This window comes from Balaenoptera acutorostrata, chromosome 16, assembly GCF_949987535.1.
Source record: "Balaenoptera acutorostrata chromosome 16, mBalAcu1.1, whole genome shotgun sequence".
NCBI lineage: Eukaryota > Metazoa > Chordata > Mammalia > Artiodactyla > Balaenopteridae > Balaenoptera > Balaenoptera acutorostrata.
The window spans coordinates 19,792,470-19,809,063 of NC_080079.1; the positions used below are offsets into that span (position 1 = coordinate 19,792,470).

General features: G+C 37.1%; 2 protein-coding genes across 2 annotated transcripts in view; one reads left to right on the forward strand and one right to left on the reverse strand.

The window, feature by feature from the left end:
- Positions 1 to 4,226: 4,226 nt before the first annotated feature.
- SMC3 (structural maintenance of chromosomes 3) overlaps positions 4,227 to 16,594 on the reverse strand; it is a 34,169-nt gene continuing 21,801 nt past the window's right edge. Inside the window, exons 18-29 of the mRNA XM_007173073.2 lie at positions 15,685 to 15,835; positions 14,064 to 14,216; positions 10,709 to 10,860; positions 9,795 to 9,953; positions 9,071 to 9,178; positions 8,459 to 8,567; positions 7,556 to 7,803; positions 7,257 to 7,469; positions 6,743 to 6,934; positions 6,431 to 6,608; positions 5,243 to 5,349; positions 4,227 to 4,635 (exon numbers count right to left, since the gene is read on the reverse strand). Coding sequence (XP_007173135.1) covers positions 4,564 to 4,635; positions 5,243 to 5,349; positions 6,431 to 6,608; positions 6,743 to 6,934; positions 7,257 to 7,469; positions 7,556 to 7,803; positions 8,459 to 8,567; positions 9,071 to 9,178; positions 9,795 to 9,953; positions 10,709 to 10,860; positions 14,064 to 14,216; positions 15,685 to 15,835 — 1,842 coding nt within the window. The 3' untranslated portion in view covers positions 4,227 to 4,563. The remainder of the gene's footprint in view (positions 4,636 to 5,242; positions 5,350 to 6,430; positions 6,609 to 6,742; positions 6,935 to 7,256; positions 7,470 to 7,555; positions 7,804 to 8,458; positions 8,568 to 9,070; positions 9,179 to 9,794; positions 9,954 to 10,708; positions 10,861 to 14,063; positions 14,217 to 15,684; positions 15,836 to 16,594) is intronic.
- LOC102999696 (THAP domain-containing protein 11-like) lies at positions 11,855 to 12,727 on the forward strand. The gene has a single exon (XM_057531089.1). The coding sequence runs from the start codon at positions 11,855 to 11,857 to the stop codon at positions 12,725 to 12,727; it is 873 nt and encodes a 290-aa protein (XP_057387072.1).

A 16,594-nucleotide genomic window follows, 5' to 3' on the forward strand; every position in this document is an offset into this window, starting at 1 on the left:
GGTAACTCGCCCTTAAAATCTGTTACTGGGTGTGACGAGGAGGACCAATCAACACTGTACAATTATAGTACAAAATATCTCTTACTTTCATAGTTAACCAGGGGGAACAAAGAGCTAACCATTCCATATTTTACATTTTTTAAAAAGGTGCAAAAATTATACAAACAACTTTCTATCTTGGGAAAATAATCCTAAATTTCCACAGTTCTGTGTAAAAATGCTCAGTTTAAGGGGGTTTGTTTTTGGCATTGTAGCCAAAAGGAAACAATCTAAGCACCCAATAGGAGGTATTTTAAGTAAATTAGGCTACTTCTATTTGACAGAATTTTGTGGCTATTAAAATTTTGTTTCTGAAGAGGTTAAACAGAGGAATATTTTATATTGTATTACTAAGTGAAAAATTCAGGATATAAAATTATATACGCACTTCAAATCTACTAATACTTGGTAACAATATTAACAAAATCTCAAAGTGGAAAAATCAGGACAGGACTATCCAGCCACAGAGAAGCACTTTTTAGATTTATGAATCACTGGCTAATTCCTTTGGTGAATTTCTGTCCTTCCTCTAAGTTTCTCAGTTAGCCAAGTATGTCCAGGATTGTCACATTTTTCTATTCATTTTCATTAAGAATTAATAATTTATAGGGAATTTCCTGGCAGTTCAGTGCTTAGGACTCTGCACATCCACTGCCAGGGCCGAGGTTCAATCCCTGGTTGGGGAGCTAAGATCCCACAAGCTGTGCAGCGTGGCGCAAAAATAAAAATAAAACAATAAATTTATGACTGAGATATAACAAGGAATATGGGTTTTATATTTATATTCTATGTTTCATTATCTAGGTGCTTATTGTTACAAATTCACTGGAGTCTCATTTATACTCATATTCTTGGGGAGATGCTTTAAGATTAGTAGGAAGTTCTAGAATGATGGCATGCAGGTAACATCCCTTGCCAAATTCTTTATTATAGAGGGTGGGTCATATCAGGGCAAAGTTATAGATCATAAACTATATACCATTTCAATCTCCACAGGTAGTGACTCATAATGAATATTCTTGGGGAGATGCTTAAGAAACATTTTCGGAATATCACAAAGATACTGTGCTTACATAACCCTTTGAATGGGGTCTTAGAATATTTCTTATACCAAATTCTCTGTTAGGGAAGATCAGTTATATTATAGCAAAACTATAAACAATATACTGAACATTTAAACTCTACAGAGATTCAGCTGGTCAAAATGAAAACTCAAAGTGAATGTATATTTTAAATTTAAAGTCACAATACTTTTTCCTCATTTTAGAAGTGCCTCTTTAGGGATTTCTGGCTCCCACCAATGGAGACTCCTAACAAACCAACCCTCTTGTAGATAACAACTATAAACTCTGAGGGAAAAAAAAAGTCAGCAAGAAAAAGAAATAAATGGTATATATATTAAAAAGGAAGAAATAAAACTGTCTATTTGCATATGACATGATTATGTAGAAAATCTCAAAGAATCTACAAAAAAGACCTAGTAGAATAAGCGAGATTTCCAAGGACACAAGAGTATTCAACCCAGTATAGGCTGTACTGGTGACTTGTTTCCAAAGGAGTGTCAAAGGGGGAAAAAAGTAACTATAGTGAAGAAACCTGACAAACAATCTTGGGCAGGTGATCGAGGTAAACATCACCAGTGATAAAGCATGTTAATAACAGGCACTGCTGATGTGAGGTGATGAGGACATTTCACCTCTATGGTATTATATATTTAACTCCAGTTTAACCATGAGAAAAATAGCAGACAAGCCCAAATTGAGGGACATTCTACAAAACATCTGAAAAGCAGTCCTCAAAACTGTCAAGGATGAAAAACAGACTAAGAAACTGTCACAGACCAGAGGAGACATAACAAGTAAAAGTAATGTAGTATCCTCTGTGGGATCTGAGAAAAAAAGGCATTAGTGGAAAAACTGGCAAAATCTGAAGTTTAGTTGAAAAACTAAATGTACCCATGTTGGGGGGAAAATGTACCACGGTGACTGTTATGGGCTGAATTGTACCCGCCCTCCAAATGCACATGTTTAAGTCCCAAACCCACTACCTCCAAATATCACTACTGTTTTGGAGATAGGACCTTTTAAAGAGGTGATCAAGTTACAATAAGGCTGGAGAGAGTGGGCCCTAATCCAATCTGACTGGTGTCCTTAGGAGGAAATTTGGACAAACAAGCTTATTTCTTTTAAATGTTATGCTTCAAGAGATACCATTAAGAAAGTAAAAAGACAATCCAAGGGCTGGGGTATTTACAAGTCACACACCTGACAAGGGTCTTTCGCATCCAGAATACATAAAGAACTCTCACTTCTGTTATTAGTATTCTATAATAATGCAAACTATGATTCTATAATAAAAACACGAGTAACAGAATTTAAATATGGGCAAAAGATATGAATAGACATCTCACCGAAGAAGATATATAAATGACCAGTAAGCATATAAAAAGATGCTTAACATCATTAGTCATTAGGAAAATGCAAATTTAAACCACAATGAGGTACTACGTCACACAAGAATGGCTATACTAAAAAGACAGAAAAATAAGTGTTCGTGAGGATGTGGAAAAATCATAACCCTCATACATTACTAGTGGAACTGTAAAATGGTGCAGCTCCTTTGGAAAAGTTTGGCAGTTCCTCAAAATGTTAAACATACCATATGACCCAACAATTCCAATCCAGGGTAAATACCCAAGAAAAATGAAAACATATTCACACAAAAACTTGTTCATAAATAGCAGCATTATTTATAATAGCCAAAAGGTAGAAACAACCCAAATGTCCAACTAATGAATGGATAAACAAACCATGGTATACAGTTGACCCTTGAACAACATATAGGTTAGGGGTGCTGACTCCCCTTTGGAGTTGAAAATTCATGTACTGTTATCTCTGCCTCAAAAACAAAGGAATTGATAAATTACTCACCCAAGGGCAGGAAGCTAAAACAGTTTGGATAGAATAAGGCCTCAAACCCTAGATCTTTTGATTCCACATATTATGAACACAATCTTTATCCTCATACTTAAAGATCAATAAAATGACAGTACAGGTGCTATACTGAAAAACACCCAAGTATAATTGGACCTGAGCAGTTCAAACCCACGTTGTTCAAGGGTCAAATTGTATATTCATACAATGGGATATTATTCAGCAATAAAAAGGAATCAAGTCCCGGTATGTGCTACAACATAAATGAACCTTGAAAACATGCTAAATATATAGGAAGTCAGTCACAAAAGGTCCCATACTGTATGATTCCATTTATATGAAATGTCCAGAATAGGCAAATCCATAGTATGAGACACAAATTAGATTTGTGGTTGCCAGAGGAATGATAAGGGGAGAGGGAGATGTAGAGTGACTGCTAATGGGTACAGTGTTACTTTTGGGGTAACTGAAATGTTCTAAAATTAGATGGTAGAGATAGTTGCACAGTTCTGTGAATAAACTAAAAAGCACTGAATTGCACCATTTTGATGGGTGAATGTTACGGTATGAATTACCTCAATAAAGCAATTTTAAAACACAATAAGCAGCAAAACTCTAATCTGGGAAAAGACCAATGTTTCAATAACAAGGTTTTCCAAACTACTTATCCAGAAAAACAAGGAAATTTTATAGCTCAATTTCTTGGATACTCTTCCCAACTTCTATTAAACACACTGCCATTTTAAATTTAAAATACTTTTTAAAGGACTGTTACATTGAGTTAAAGCAGGGGTTCTAACCCTCTCTGAGGGTCAGAATCACCTTGCAGAACTTTAGAATTAACAATGAACAAGACCCTATCCCTTAAAGATTTCGATTCAAATGGTCTAGGAAAAGATTTCAGCAATGTTATATTTTTAGAAGCTCCCTTATGGATTTAAAAATGCAGCCAGGACAGTGAGAGGCCCGCGCACCGCGATGAAGAGTGGCCCCCACTTGCCGCAACTGGAGAAAGCCCTCGCACAGAAACGAAGACCCAACACAGCCAAAAATAAATAAATAAATAAATAAATTTTAAAATGCTGCCAGGATTGGGAATCACTGCTGTAATTCAACAGAGTATTAAACTGTGTTTTAAAAATCTTCTTTTAGGTGAAGGCAGACCTTTTCTTAAGCAAAACAAAAGGTAGATATTTAAGAAAAATTTGTTTCTAATCATAGAACCATAAATAAAAAGCCACATAAAACACAAAGTTAGTCATAAAACCAATTATTTAATTGAAGCTATAAAAAAGAGGCAATATAATTGATAAAATAATTAGGAAAGACTATTTAGCTCATTTTAAAAGATTTAAAATAGGAGGACACTTTACAAAAAGTTGTGTGGGAAATAAAATTCTTAAACTATAAGTAGAAATGTAACATTACAGAGCATGTTATAAAATACAATGACAGAAATATAAAAGGGCTATGTATGCTCTAAGTCTGAAAACTATTAATAACGACCAGATATTTAGGTTTAAATTTACAGTTCCTGGGTATGAGGATATTACTATACACATCTTCCAAACCAATGGGAAGTATTTTCCAATTAACCATGAGTGGTATCATCTTCTACAAAGTCTTTGGCCATCTCTGCTGTGATCACATCAATATGACTAACCTGAAGAATAAATGTGAAAAACAAAATCTGTTAAATCTTAAAGAAATATATCAGTGTTCCCCTGTATAGGGTAATATTTTAAAAATACACCCTATCACCTATAAATTTTACATACCAAGTCAAATGACTCTAAAACACTGACTGATAAAACCTTTATTTACAATGCTGTTTGTTCAATGCATGAGTTTAAAAAATATTCTGCATTTTAATGCTCTGAAGATATAGGTAAGTACTAACATCTAAATATTTGAACCACATTTTTGTTCAGTTTTTATTACTTTGCTATTTTAAAGAATCTTAAGGCTGAAAGCACCAGAAAGAGTTGTGTGGTCTAACCAAATATAAATGAATTTATGTAACTGTTTAAGACTGTGCATTAAATAAGCACTAAACAGATAGACAGGAAGATAGTGTCTCTTAATGCCAATAAAAATAAAACCAATGCAATGAATGCCACAAAAAAAACTGATAACCTTCATAGGCATTTTAAGTTTTTTTCAATAACTTTCTAAATTTTCTTTCATGACTTAAGTAACATAAAACAAGAATTCAACAGATATAATGGATTATATACTACGTGAACTTAAACTTCATATAAAAAAATTACCTTATTTCTGAACTTTACACCATAGAATTTGTCAGCTGACTCAAGCAGTTCAGGCCTAAAAGTAGTTGTAATAAATTGAGCATGTACAGCAAGTTCCATAATCATATCTGTAAAAAGAAATAGTAATCTAATAAAACCCTTTTTTCAGTTGAAGTGAAAATTTAGAAAGCAACTATCTTTACTCTTACCTAAAACTTAAAACTGCCTGCATGCATACATCTACAAAAAATATCAACTTGTTTCTTAAACTAGGGATAAATCTTTAACACAAATAACTTAGTTACAGAATATAAAGAAGCAACACCTTCTAACACAGCATTAGAAATAATGTCAGAGCAAAGTAAATTTTCTCACACAAAAAACCAAAAGCAACCTTTTCCTGCTACCCACACCCCCAACCTGTATACTGCATTTGTTTGCATAAACCTACTAAAGATCACATATAAATTATTTAAACACAGAATCAACATTGTTTATGACAGGGACTATTCAAGCATTGAGAAAAAGTGTTAAGAGACGCTTGTATAAAAGTTTAACTGGAGTAGGATTTTCAATTATTACATCTATTTCTCACAGAACTAAACTTTGTAGTCTAATACTAGATTTTTGAAAACCTGTTCAAAGAGAAATTATTTTATTTATTGACTAATACCCTGTCCAGTCTCCCTGGATATCTCAGGCAACAAGAAATATACTATAAAAGAGGTAAGCTATTGGGGCTTCCCTGGTGGCGCAGTGGCTAAGAATACGCCTGCCAATGCAGGGAACATGGGTTCGAGCCCTGGTCTGGGAAGATCCCACATGCCACGGAGCAACTAAGCCCGTGAGCCACAACTACTGAGCCTGCGCTCTAGAGCCCGCAAGCCACAACTACTGCTGCCCACGTGCCCCAACTACTGAAGCCTGCGGGCCTAGAGCCCATGCTCTGCAACAAAGCCACCTCAATGAGAAGCCCACGTACCGCAACAAAGAGTAGCCCCCGCTCGCCACAACTAAAGAAAGCCTGAGCGCAGCAACAAAGACCCAATGCAGCCAAAAATAAATGAATAAATTTAAAAAAAAAAAGGAAAGTGAGGGAATTTAGTGGAGTGGAGATGAAGGGGAAAAAAAAGTAAAAAAAAAAAAAAAAAAAAAAAAAAAGAGGTAAGCTATCATTTCTACCAAGTTACTATGAAACCAAAACTGTACCTGACACAGCCTTTCTGTGCTGAGCATCCAGAGCCTGGTCAATCTCATCAAACAAGTAAAAAGGAGCTGGGTCACATTTCTGAATGGCAAAAATCAGAGCAAGAGCTACCAAGGATTTCTGTCCACCTGAAAGCTGTTGCATTTCTCTCATTTCACCTTGTTTTCCTGTAAATGACACCTAAGAAAAAATTTAATGAGTTAATATCTCAAAGGGGTAAAATACATACAATGCACCAATTTAGCTTTGCAAAATAGTCTACAAATTCTACTATGATAATGCTCTGGGGAAAATTGAATGTAAAGGTACTTTACCCTAATTCCAACTCCAGTGAACTGGTCAACTGATGGAACACTGCTCTGTGACCCAGAGCCCCTCTCACTTTCACCACTCCCTTCTCCTTCATCCTGAGACTGACTGCCTTCCACATCTCCTTTCTTCATCACCAAAGTAGCTTTGCCACCAGGTACCAACTTCTGGAATACTTCACTGAAGTTTTTGGATACCTTAAAATAAACAGATAGATAGATAGGGTGTCAACTGGAATATGTATTTTTTTAAAAAAAGATAAAAATTATTTAAAAGCAATCAAAAATAGTTTTATTTTTTTAATCTTAAGAACAAGAATAACAGATTGGATCTCCTTTAAGAGCTGTATAAAACATTCCACTTACTATATTTGCAACCTATATACTGGATTTGTTTGCAGGTTTTAGATCCAATTATCAGTGGAAAAAAAGTTTTAAAATCTTTACAAATTGAATAAGAGACTGAATAATACCCGAAGATTTTAGTGTGTGTGTGTATTTACTACAAATAGAAACATACCTGTTTGAAAGTTAACTGAATAGCTTCATATTTTCGAAGTTCAAGTACATTCATCAGTTCCATGATTGATTTGTACCCCCTATCCAACTCTTCCTGTCGCTTTATTAACTTTTCTTTCTGCTCAGAGAAATTTACAAACTGATCTAAAGCTTTTTTGTTAACATGGCTGTACTTCTTCAATTCTGTGTTGCACTGTTCAAGTTTTCGAAACAACTATAAAGAGGAAAAAAATGTATAAATAAATCCACATACAGGGAAATTTGCAATGAGATTTCAAATTTAAAACCAATTAGGTTTACCTGTTTGAGGCTCAGTGTTTGGTATTTTTCAAATGCTTCCTGCGGAAGTGATCCAAGTTCTCGAATTTTCTTCATACACTCTTCTTTCTTCTTCAGTAGCATGCCTTGTCGATTTGTCATCTTTTCTAGTTCTTTAGTGTCATGATTTATAGCATCCATGTGTTCTTTTTCCATATTTTTCCAGCGCTCCATACTTTTCTGCAACTCCTTAATTCCAGCTTCTGTTTTATCAATGGAATTGTCCAAATCTAAAATGGGGGGAAAACCAGATTAGGCCATAACACCTATTTTATTATTCTTTTGACCGAGCCGCGTGGCCTGCGGAATCTTAGTTCCACGACCAGGGATTGAACCCAGGCCCTCAGCAGTGAAAGCACAGAGTCCTAACCACTGGACCGCCAAGGATTTCCCCATAACACCTGTTTTAAAGCCAGAGTGTTAGCTGACCAAAGATTTTAAAGGTCAAATCTATCAAAATAAATAGGTTTAAATTTTACTGTGAAAACTTATGAAAAACTTCAGAACAAAATTGGGAGTGTACATGAGTCAAAGTATACAGTTTATATTTAATGTTTATGTTTATAAAAGCCTAAAATAATTTTCTTCTCAGCAACTAGTGATAAGAAACTTGATTCAGCTATTTCATACTTTTGTCAATGAAACTAATAATGTATAGTCTCATAAAATTGTCACAAACATTTCAACAAAACAAAGGTTACTATTTATAATCAACACCCTAAACTCTGTTCACTATAAACTGTTTATGATGATGGAAAACACATAAAACTATTGGTACATGCTTTTGCCTATTTGGATATTTAATTTTGTAATCAACAATCCTATAAAACCAATAAGCTAAATTTAACTAAATACCAAAAATATTTTTACTAAATAAAAATTTACCTTCTGATCGTGCCATAGTATCTTTTACTCTTTTATTGATGGCTTCAAGTTCTGAGGTTGTAGCAGTGAGAACAGTACCCCCTTCTGTCTCTCTCAGTTCATTGAGTTCCTATAACACAAAAGGAACTTAAGAGCATTAAACCACAAAAATATGAATTTTGTTAGTTTCAAAATGTTATAACTGCCAACGTTTATATAGCTGTTGATATATCTGAATAAACACTTAAGAAAACCAAAACACATACTTCAAATAATTGTAAATACTTAATGTATCCATTAAAGGGGAAAAACTTACTAGAAAATTTCTCAGCATCTGACTACTGATGAGAAAATATTCATAACTAATATTTACTACCTAGAATGTGCCAGATAATCATACAAAACGGGTACTACTGCTATGCTTATTTTACACAAGAGGAAACTGGAGCTGAGAAATATTAAATGACTTGCCCAGTACTGTACACTAGGTGGCAGTGCTAGAAGTCCAAGCCAGGGCAGGTGGTCAGACTGCTAGGCTTTCTGTCCCCAGAGCCCATACTCTAAATCAGAGTCTCTCATATAAGCATTATCAAAAGGTTATGCTTGTCAAGGAACCCTCGAAAAAGAACATACCTGTTCTACTTGGTCCAAGCGCTTTCTTAAATTCTCATTGAGGTAAGTCTCTACTCGAGTAATAATACCTTCTAACTTAATTCTTTCATTTAGCAACTGTCTATTTTCCTAGAAGAAAAAACAAAATTCTTTGTCTACACAGCCATGCACATTTCACATACAGGAATGCTATCAATCTGTTGTTTTCTCCATTATTTTTGTTCAAATGAGCTGAAATAGAGTTTTACACCTTTCCAAAAAGCCCTATATTTTCTTCATTTTCCCTCTTACCTATTCAGAATGCTGTTTCTGTGCCTGGTTCTTTTTATAAGGCATGTTACCAAAAATATTTTTCTTTTCCTGCTTTTCATTTTTTGAACTTAGTATTAATTGCTTACATCTCTGTATTTAAAAATCAAATGTTGTTAAAATGTTTAATCAAAACAATATTATTAAATATGTAAAGGTGGTCAGGTCAATAAATACAGCAAAGCTAACAAGCTCCATCTTACTAATGACAAATGGGCATTAAGTAAGATGAAAGAAAATAAAGATTTCTTACACAATCCTAACGTATGGTTTGGAAAAACTTATTAAAACCTCATTTACTTTTATGGATATTAGAAGTCTAATAAATCTTATATTTTCTCAATAATCTCTTTCACATTCCTTTATTAGCCAGAAAGACACTTTTCACAACAGCAAATTGTCAACAAAAAATTTTTTTCCTGTCAACTGTACTTGCCTGCTGAAGTTGACGTATTTCATCATTCAGTGCATCTACTCTCTTCTGATCTTCCAGACTAAGTTGAGAAAGCAAATCAGTTCCAAGTTCTGCTTTCAGTGATTCTCTGGTGGACTCCATAGCGTGCAAACTTGCCTCCAAACTTTGTAAGCTACGTTGCTATATGACAGATTATCCATTTATTAATAAACGTACTAGTCAGTGTATCACTTATAATAGTGAAAAATTGGAAACTATATCTGATATTAAAGTGAGCTAAGTAATCATACTAACTCAATTAAATATTAGATATCCATTATATTTGATAATTATAACTATGTAGCAACAAGAAAAATATATTTATGATGCAGTATTTGCAGGATGTGTGTAACACATCATATTCCATGGTCAAACTATAAGAAGTTGCTAGAATGTTAGGGTGGTATAATTGTTGGTATATATATATATTTTAAACTTTGTTGTTTTAGTACTATTGATGTACAAAATTAATAGTTTTGTGTCAAAACTGCTTCATGTTTATGACACCAACGTGTATTATCATTTGTAATAGCAGTAATAGTTTACTTTCTACTCATTTTAGCACAATCTGGACAGAATGCAATCAAATAAATCCATAAATGGTACTTTATAGACAAAAATGGATATTGGCTGACTACTCTCAGACAGTACTATTATGCCGTAGCTCAAAATGCCTGTTTGTTTAATGAAGTTGGAAAGTCTGAATGAGGCCTACAAAAGGAGACTCTGGGTACTCATGGGTAAAAGCGTGATAAAGATACATGTAGATTCCCAAAAGTATGGGCCTAAATGAAAATGGAACAGAATGTATACGTTATATAACCTATATAATATATGGTCCACCCCAAATCTTTATAATTAAAGCAAATCTATAAAAAAAAGCATACTTAACAAACCTTGGGCATAAAGGTTTTCTCTGACTGCTGCCTCTTCTCTTTTAACATCTTCATTTCTGATAATATGCTATCTCGAGATGCTTTAAATTTCCTTTGCTGAGTCTCTATCTGCTGCATTTGGTTCATGAGCTGATCAATTTCGTTATTAATCCATATACAAGGCTAAGGAAAATTCTTTGGTGCCTGTTAACAAAACATTGTGTATCCCCCTTCCTTTTCTTTATCCGTAAATAAAGCTATTTCCACAAATTTACGGACCATAACAATGCTGAATTAAATACTACACTGTGTTCAGTCATAAAAGAAGCTTAAAACATTTCACCCCACTTCTCTCTCAAAATAACACACATACTGTTTTACTAATTGCTATACAAAAAAATAAATAATAAATACAATCCTGGGAAGTCCTAAAGGAAGCTAAATGAAATAATATATATTTTTTCATGCAACAAATATTTACTATATAATCTATTATGCTTAAAGCACTATATAAGGGAGTCAGATATGAAGAGGAGGCCTTGCCCAATGTAGAAGAATAACTCCATCTAGCTGGATTATCAAATACAGGAAAGTAGTTGGTGCCTGCTGTCAACCTCTTTTTTATTAGTATTTCCCCATGCTTCGTGCTCACATCTTGCCAAATTTGGGCACTTCTCAAAGTATGCTTTGCAGACCCCTGCAAAGTTAAAACTAAGATGTTTATTTACCTTTTTCTCTGTGCTTTTACTTGCAACTGATGACAGAAAAGCTATAAACTCACATTTTAAAAAATGCCAGTTCCAATAAAGAATATCTTAATGAAGCAGTAAAAGTAATTATTTTCGCTGCTTTGAGTACCTGTATTTAATATTGTGTGACATAATGCAAAGTACACATAAAGCACTTCTGCCTTATACCATGGCTGTTTTAAGAAGATGCATGTGGAGGCGGGCGGCTGGGCGGCTGGCTCGGCGCGGGCCGATGGGAGGCGTATTCTGGGCACAGGGCGCCGGGCCAGTCTGGCTATGCCGGGCGGCAGTAGTGGGAGGCTGCCCAAGGCCTCGCGCGGTGCCGCCCGTCAAGGGGCGGGCGGCGGCATACAGACCGAGCTGTCGAAAGGCTCAGAAGGCCGGTGGGCTGGGCTGGGCTGGGCCGCCCGGCGCAGCCATGCCTGGCTTTACGTGCTGCGTGCCAGGCTGCTACAACAACTCGCACCGGGACGAGGCGTTGCACTTCTATACGTTTCCCAAGGACGCTGAGCTGCGGCGCCTTTGGCTTAAGAACGTGTCCCGTGGCGGCATCAGTGGGTGCTTCTCCACCTTCCAGCCCACCACGGGCCACCGTCTCTGCAGCGTTCACTTCCAGGGTGGCCGCAAAACCTACACGGTGCGGGTCCCCACCATCTTCCCGCTGCGCAGAGTCAACGAGCGCAAAGTACCGCACAGACCCGCGGGGGCCGCAGCTGCCCGCCGCAGGCGGCAGCGGCGGCAGCAGCAGCAGCAGCAGTCGCCATCCGCCTCCACTGCCCAGACCGCCCAGCTGCAGCCGAACCTGGTATCTGCTTCTGCGGCTGTGCTCCTCACCCTTCAGGCTGCTGTGGACAGCAGCCAGGCTCTGGGATCCGTGCCTCCGGCGCCCACCACTCCCACGGGAGAAGATGTGAAGCCCATTGACCTGACGGTGCAAGTGGAGTTCGCGGCCGCAGAGGGCGCAGCCGCTGCGTCGGAGCTTGAGGCTGCTACAGCAGGGCTGGAGGCCGCCAAGTGCCCCACGGGCCCCCAGTTGGTGGTGGTCGGGGAAGAGGGCTTCCCTGATACTGGCTCCGACCACTTGTACTCGTTGTCAGGCACCACAGAGGAGGAGCTCTTGCGCAAGCTGAACGAGCAGTGGGACATCCTGGCGCTGATGGAGGTGAAGATGAAAGAGATGAAGGGCAGCATCCGTCACCTACGTCTCACCGAGGCCAAACTCCGTGAAGAACTACACGAGAAGGATCAGCTGCTGGCCATGGCTGTCATCCGCAAGAAGCACGGAATGTGAACGAGTCCCCTTTCGGCCTTCGGGACTCCCAGACTCCTGCCAGCTTAGAGAGATCTGAGGCCGCCACTGTTGAACTCCCTCATACTCCTGGGGCACTGGTTGGCAGTACTGAGCCTTAGGGCAGCTGGACTCTTTTGCTGGTGACCAAGCACCCTCTCTTGTTTCCTCCTGAAGCAAGGTCCTGAAGTCTGGGATCTCAGACTCTGCACTGGTGACACCAGCAATTATGACTTTGTCTACCCCTCCCCACCTTCACTCCCCAACCCCAAGTTTATGTTGCAGGTTCTGGTTAAGCAGAGGCTTCAGAACCACTGAACTTGAAACATCCCCTAGGGATGCAGGCGAGATGCCCAAGGACTATGGCTTTGGGAAAACAACTAAACCTTGAGTTTGGCTGGCAATCAGAGACAACTCTTCTGTGTGTAGTGATAAGAGATCCAAGTGACATCAGTTCTACTTTTTGTGCTTTTCCTTCCCAGGTGCAGCCTCTGATTCTGTTGGGGACTGGCAGACCTGTGCCTCTGCCTCCTAGGACCTCCCTCCCAGGAGGCCATCGACAAGGGGATCTAGGTGACCTGTTGATGGAGATCCAGCTTGCCAGGGACTTAGGTCTATCCTGTTATGTTTGCTACTGGTTACAAATTCTATTTTCTGTACAATTAGTCAGACTAAAGTTTTCACTGTGTTTGTTTGGCAAAACAGATTAAACAGAAAGTAAGGCTTTTTAAAAAAAAAAAAAAAAGAAGATGCATGTGCACAAGTGTCTCACACTTGTGAATCGAACTAGTCACTCTTCACAGAACACCATTTTTATTTGAAAGAACTAAGAGAACTATGGTTACTAAGACTTGCATTTTGATGGACATTTCCTCCACTAATACTAAATCTGAGCCTCAAGATAATAACCTCTAATGGACATTTTTCAACCCTTATATATTTAACTTCTATGTAGTATGTGGCATTCCTGATACTGTCCACCCTTCTTCCATTGAAATACTATCCTGGTTTTCCTCCTATAAAACTGTCTGACAAATACTCCTCAGTTCCCTCTATAACCTTAAATTTTTGTGTTCCTCAGGTTCTTTTCTCTCAGAAGTAGATTTATTGCTATTAGCTATTTAACAGCTAAGCAAAGGATGTTAAAATAGTTTCTAGTTTTCTCCCTGTCTTCAGAAGTTAAAGACATACTACATAAGCTCCTGTGCTTAAATAAAAGTCAAACACATGGGATATTTTCCCCCACTGCATATGAGAAAAATACATCTAACATGCAAAAGATTCTATAATCCCAACCAAAACAGTTATTTCTCTACAGCAACACAAGACAAAAAGATATTTTCAATATTTCTGCGCAGATTTTCATTGAGCTTTGCTTCAAGCTCACCTAGTTCTTCTTCTGCTTTTCTAACATCTTTCTGTAATTCAAGTCTAGACTTCCTTGTATCATAATAGCCTCCAGTTAAAGCACCCCGATGACTAACTTGGTCACCTATAAACAAAACATAAGAAAATTAGTAATTCTGTATAACAACTTCTTTATTCAACAATAAATTGATTAATAATCAAATGACTAATCTAAAGCCTTTACCTATTTAATAAGAATGTACAAGTTAAGAGTTTAAGTCACTCTGGAAAAAATTTTGCTTTACAATATTAACATTTGCATTTAAAAAAATACACCTTCTAGGTGAGCCTGAACATCTGCCAGGAAGGAAAGAAGTGTTAAAGACTAATAGGAACATATCAACAGGACACAGAACCTAGCTTGAAATTCCCACTAGCCACAACTGGGAAAATCTGAAAATCAAAAATAATGATGACAATGTGATAACACATTGAATTAAAAGAAGAAGTCCATGAATCATAGCAATACATAAAAAAGAAAAAAGGAGGGGGCTCTTTACAGAAGAGTGACAGCTAATAAATATAGAAGCAATCACAGAATTTTAGAACCACCATTTAGAAACCCCCAATGTATTAACTTGAGTCAGGCAAGGGTCACCAAAGGATGCTAAACCACTGGTGAAGAAGTTTTGGGGGAACCTGATTTTCATGTATTCTTAAAGGATAATCCCACATATCACTTATTAATTACAAAGGGGATAAGGCATCTTTACAACCAAGATTTGCTAGTGGTCAAACCTGGCATCAGTAACAGTGGGACACATTGTGTGGTGCAATAAGAAGTACACATCACTCATGCCAAGAATGCTTAACCTAAACCTAACGAAGAGAAAGCAGTAAAATAATCCAGAACACAAGACTTTCTTTGAGAAAGTGAATTTCTTGGGGTGGGAGGAAAACAGGAGACCTGTCCTATACTGAAACTGAAAGAATCTAATGAAAAGGCATTGAATGCATCCTTGATTGGATCCTGGATAGAAAAATATTTTTGGACAACTAAGAAAACTTGAGGACTTCCCTTGAGGCGCAGTTGTTAAGAATCCGCCTGCCAATGCAGGGGACACGGCTTTGAGCCCTGGTCTGGGAAGATCCCACATGCCACGGAGCAACTAAGCCCATGTGCCACAACTACTGAAGCCTGTGGGCCTAGAGCCCGTGCTCCACAACACGAGAAGCCACCGCAATGAGAAGCACGTGCACTGCAATGCAGAGTAGCCCCCGCTCACAGCAACTACAGAAAGCCCGTGCACAGCAACGAAGACCCAATGAGGCCAAAAATAAATAAATAAAATATAACATTTTGAGAACGGGCCCAGAGGCTTCACCAAAGAACCAAAGGAAGTCCATGGTGCAAAAAAGGTTAAGAAACTCTACTATACATCAAATGATTATACTTAAGAGACATCAACTAAATATAAAGAGGTGACCCTTTTTACATTCTGACTTGAATAAACCAACTATTTTAAAAATGAGAAATAAATGGACATGAATTTTCAAACACTCTTAAAACTAAAATGGAATTTATTTGTTCAAGGCTAAGAATTATTACAAACCTTCCAGGGTAATGCAGTCCATAGTGAAAGCACGGGCCAACTGGGTTGAAACTTCCATACTACGACAAATAAGTGTTTTTCCAAACACATGTTTGAAAGCTTTGTCAAATCTGGGATTGTACCTCAATTTACTTATCATAGGAATAGCATCCTAAAAATGAATATTTTGCAAGCAAAGAGATCAAAACACAGTTCATTAAAATGTGTTAGCAGAATCATGAATTACATCTTCCTGAAATACAAATCAACAAAATACCTTTATATTTCAAAACTGTTGGTTTTTATACTGAAAAAGTTAGAAAAATCATTCTACTGAAATACACTGGAAATTGTGCTCATGTAAATCATCCAGGTTTTCAATACTAGAGCACAGTGATAAAGAGCTTAGTGGCTCTGGAGCCAGACTGCTCAAGTTCAAATCCCAGTTCTGCTATTCAGATGTGTGCTCTGGACAAGTTGCTTAACTTCTCTATATGACAGTTACTTCATCTATAAAACTGAAATAACAACAGTACCTTCCTGACAAAGTTGTTAAGTCTAGGCAAGTTATATATGTGAAACACTTAGGATAGCCTCTGTCACATAGAAGGGCCTAATGTAAACTAGTAGTATTTCCTCAAAATAGTTTCATTTTATTTTATCTCTATCTACAGATATATAACCTAAGTTAGATATTCAGAAAAAATATTTTTCAGATAAAATATATTTTCCCTTTTTTCTCTCTCAACTGGCAGAACAGAATTTTTAGAATTTTTAAATTAAGAAATACATCCTACATACAGAAAAACGCAATAATATGTTAAGCTTAAATTAATAATTACAAAGCAAACACCAATATAACCACCATGCAGGACATGAAACAAAACACTACTGACACCCAGAAGCCATGAGTGTAACCCTTTCCTAATCA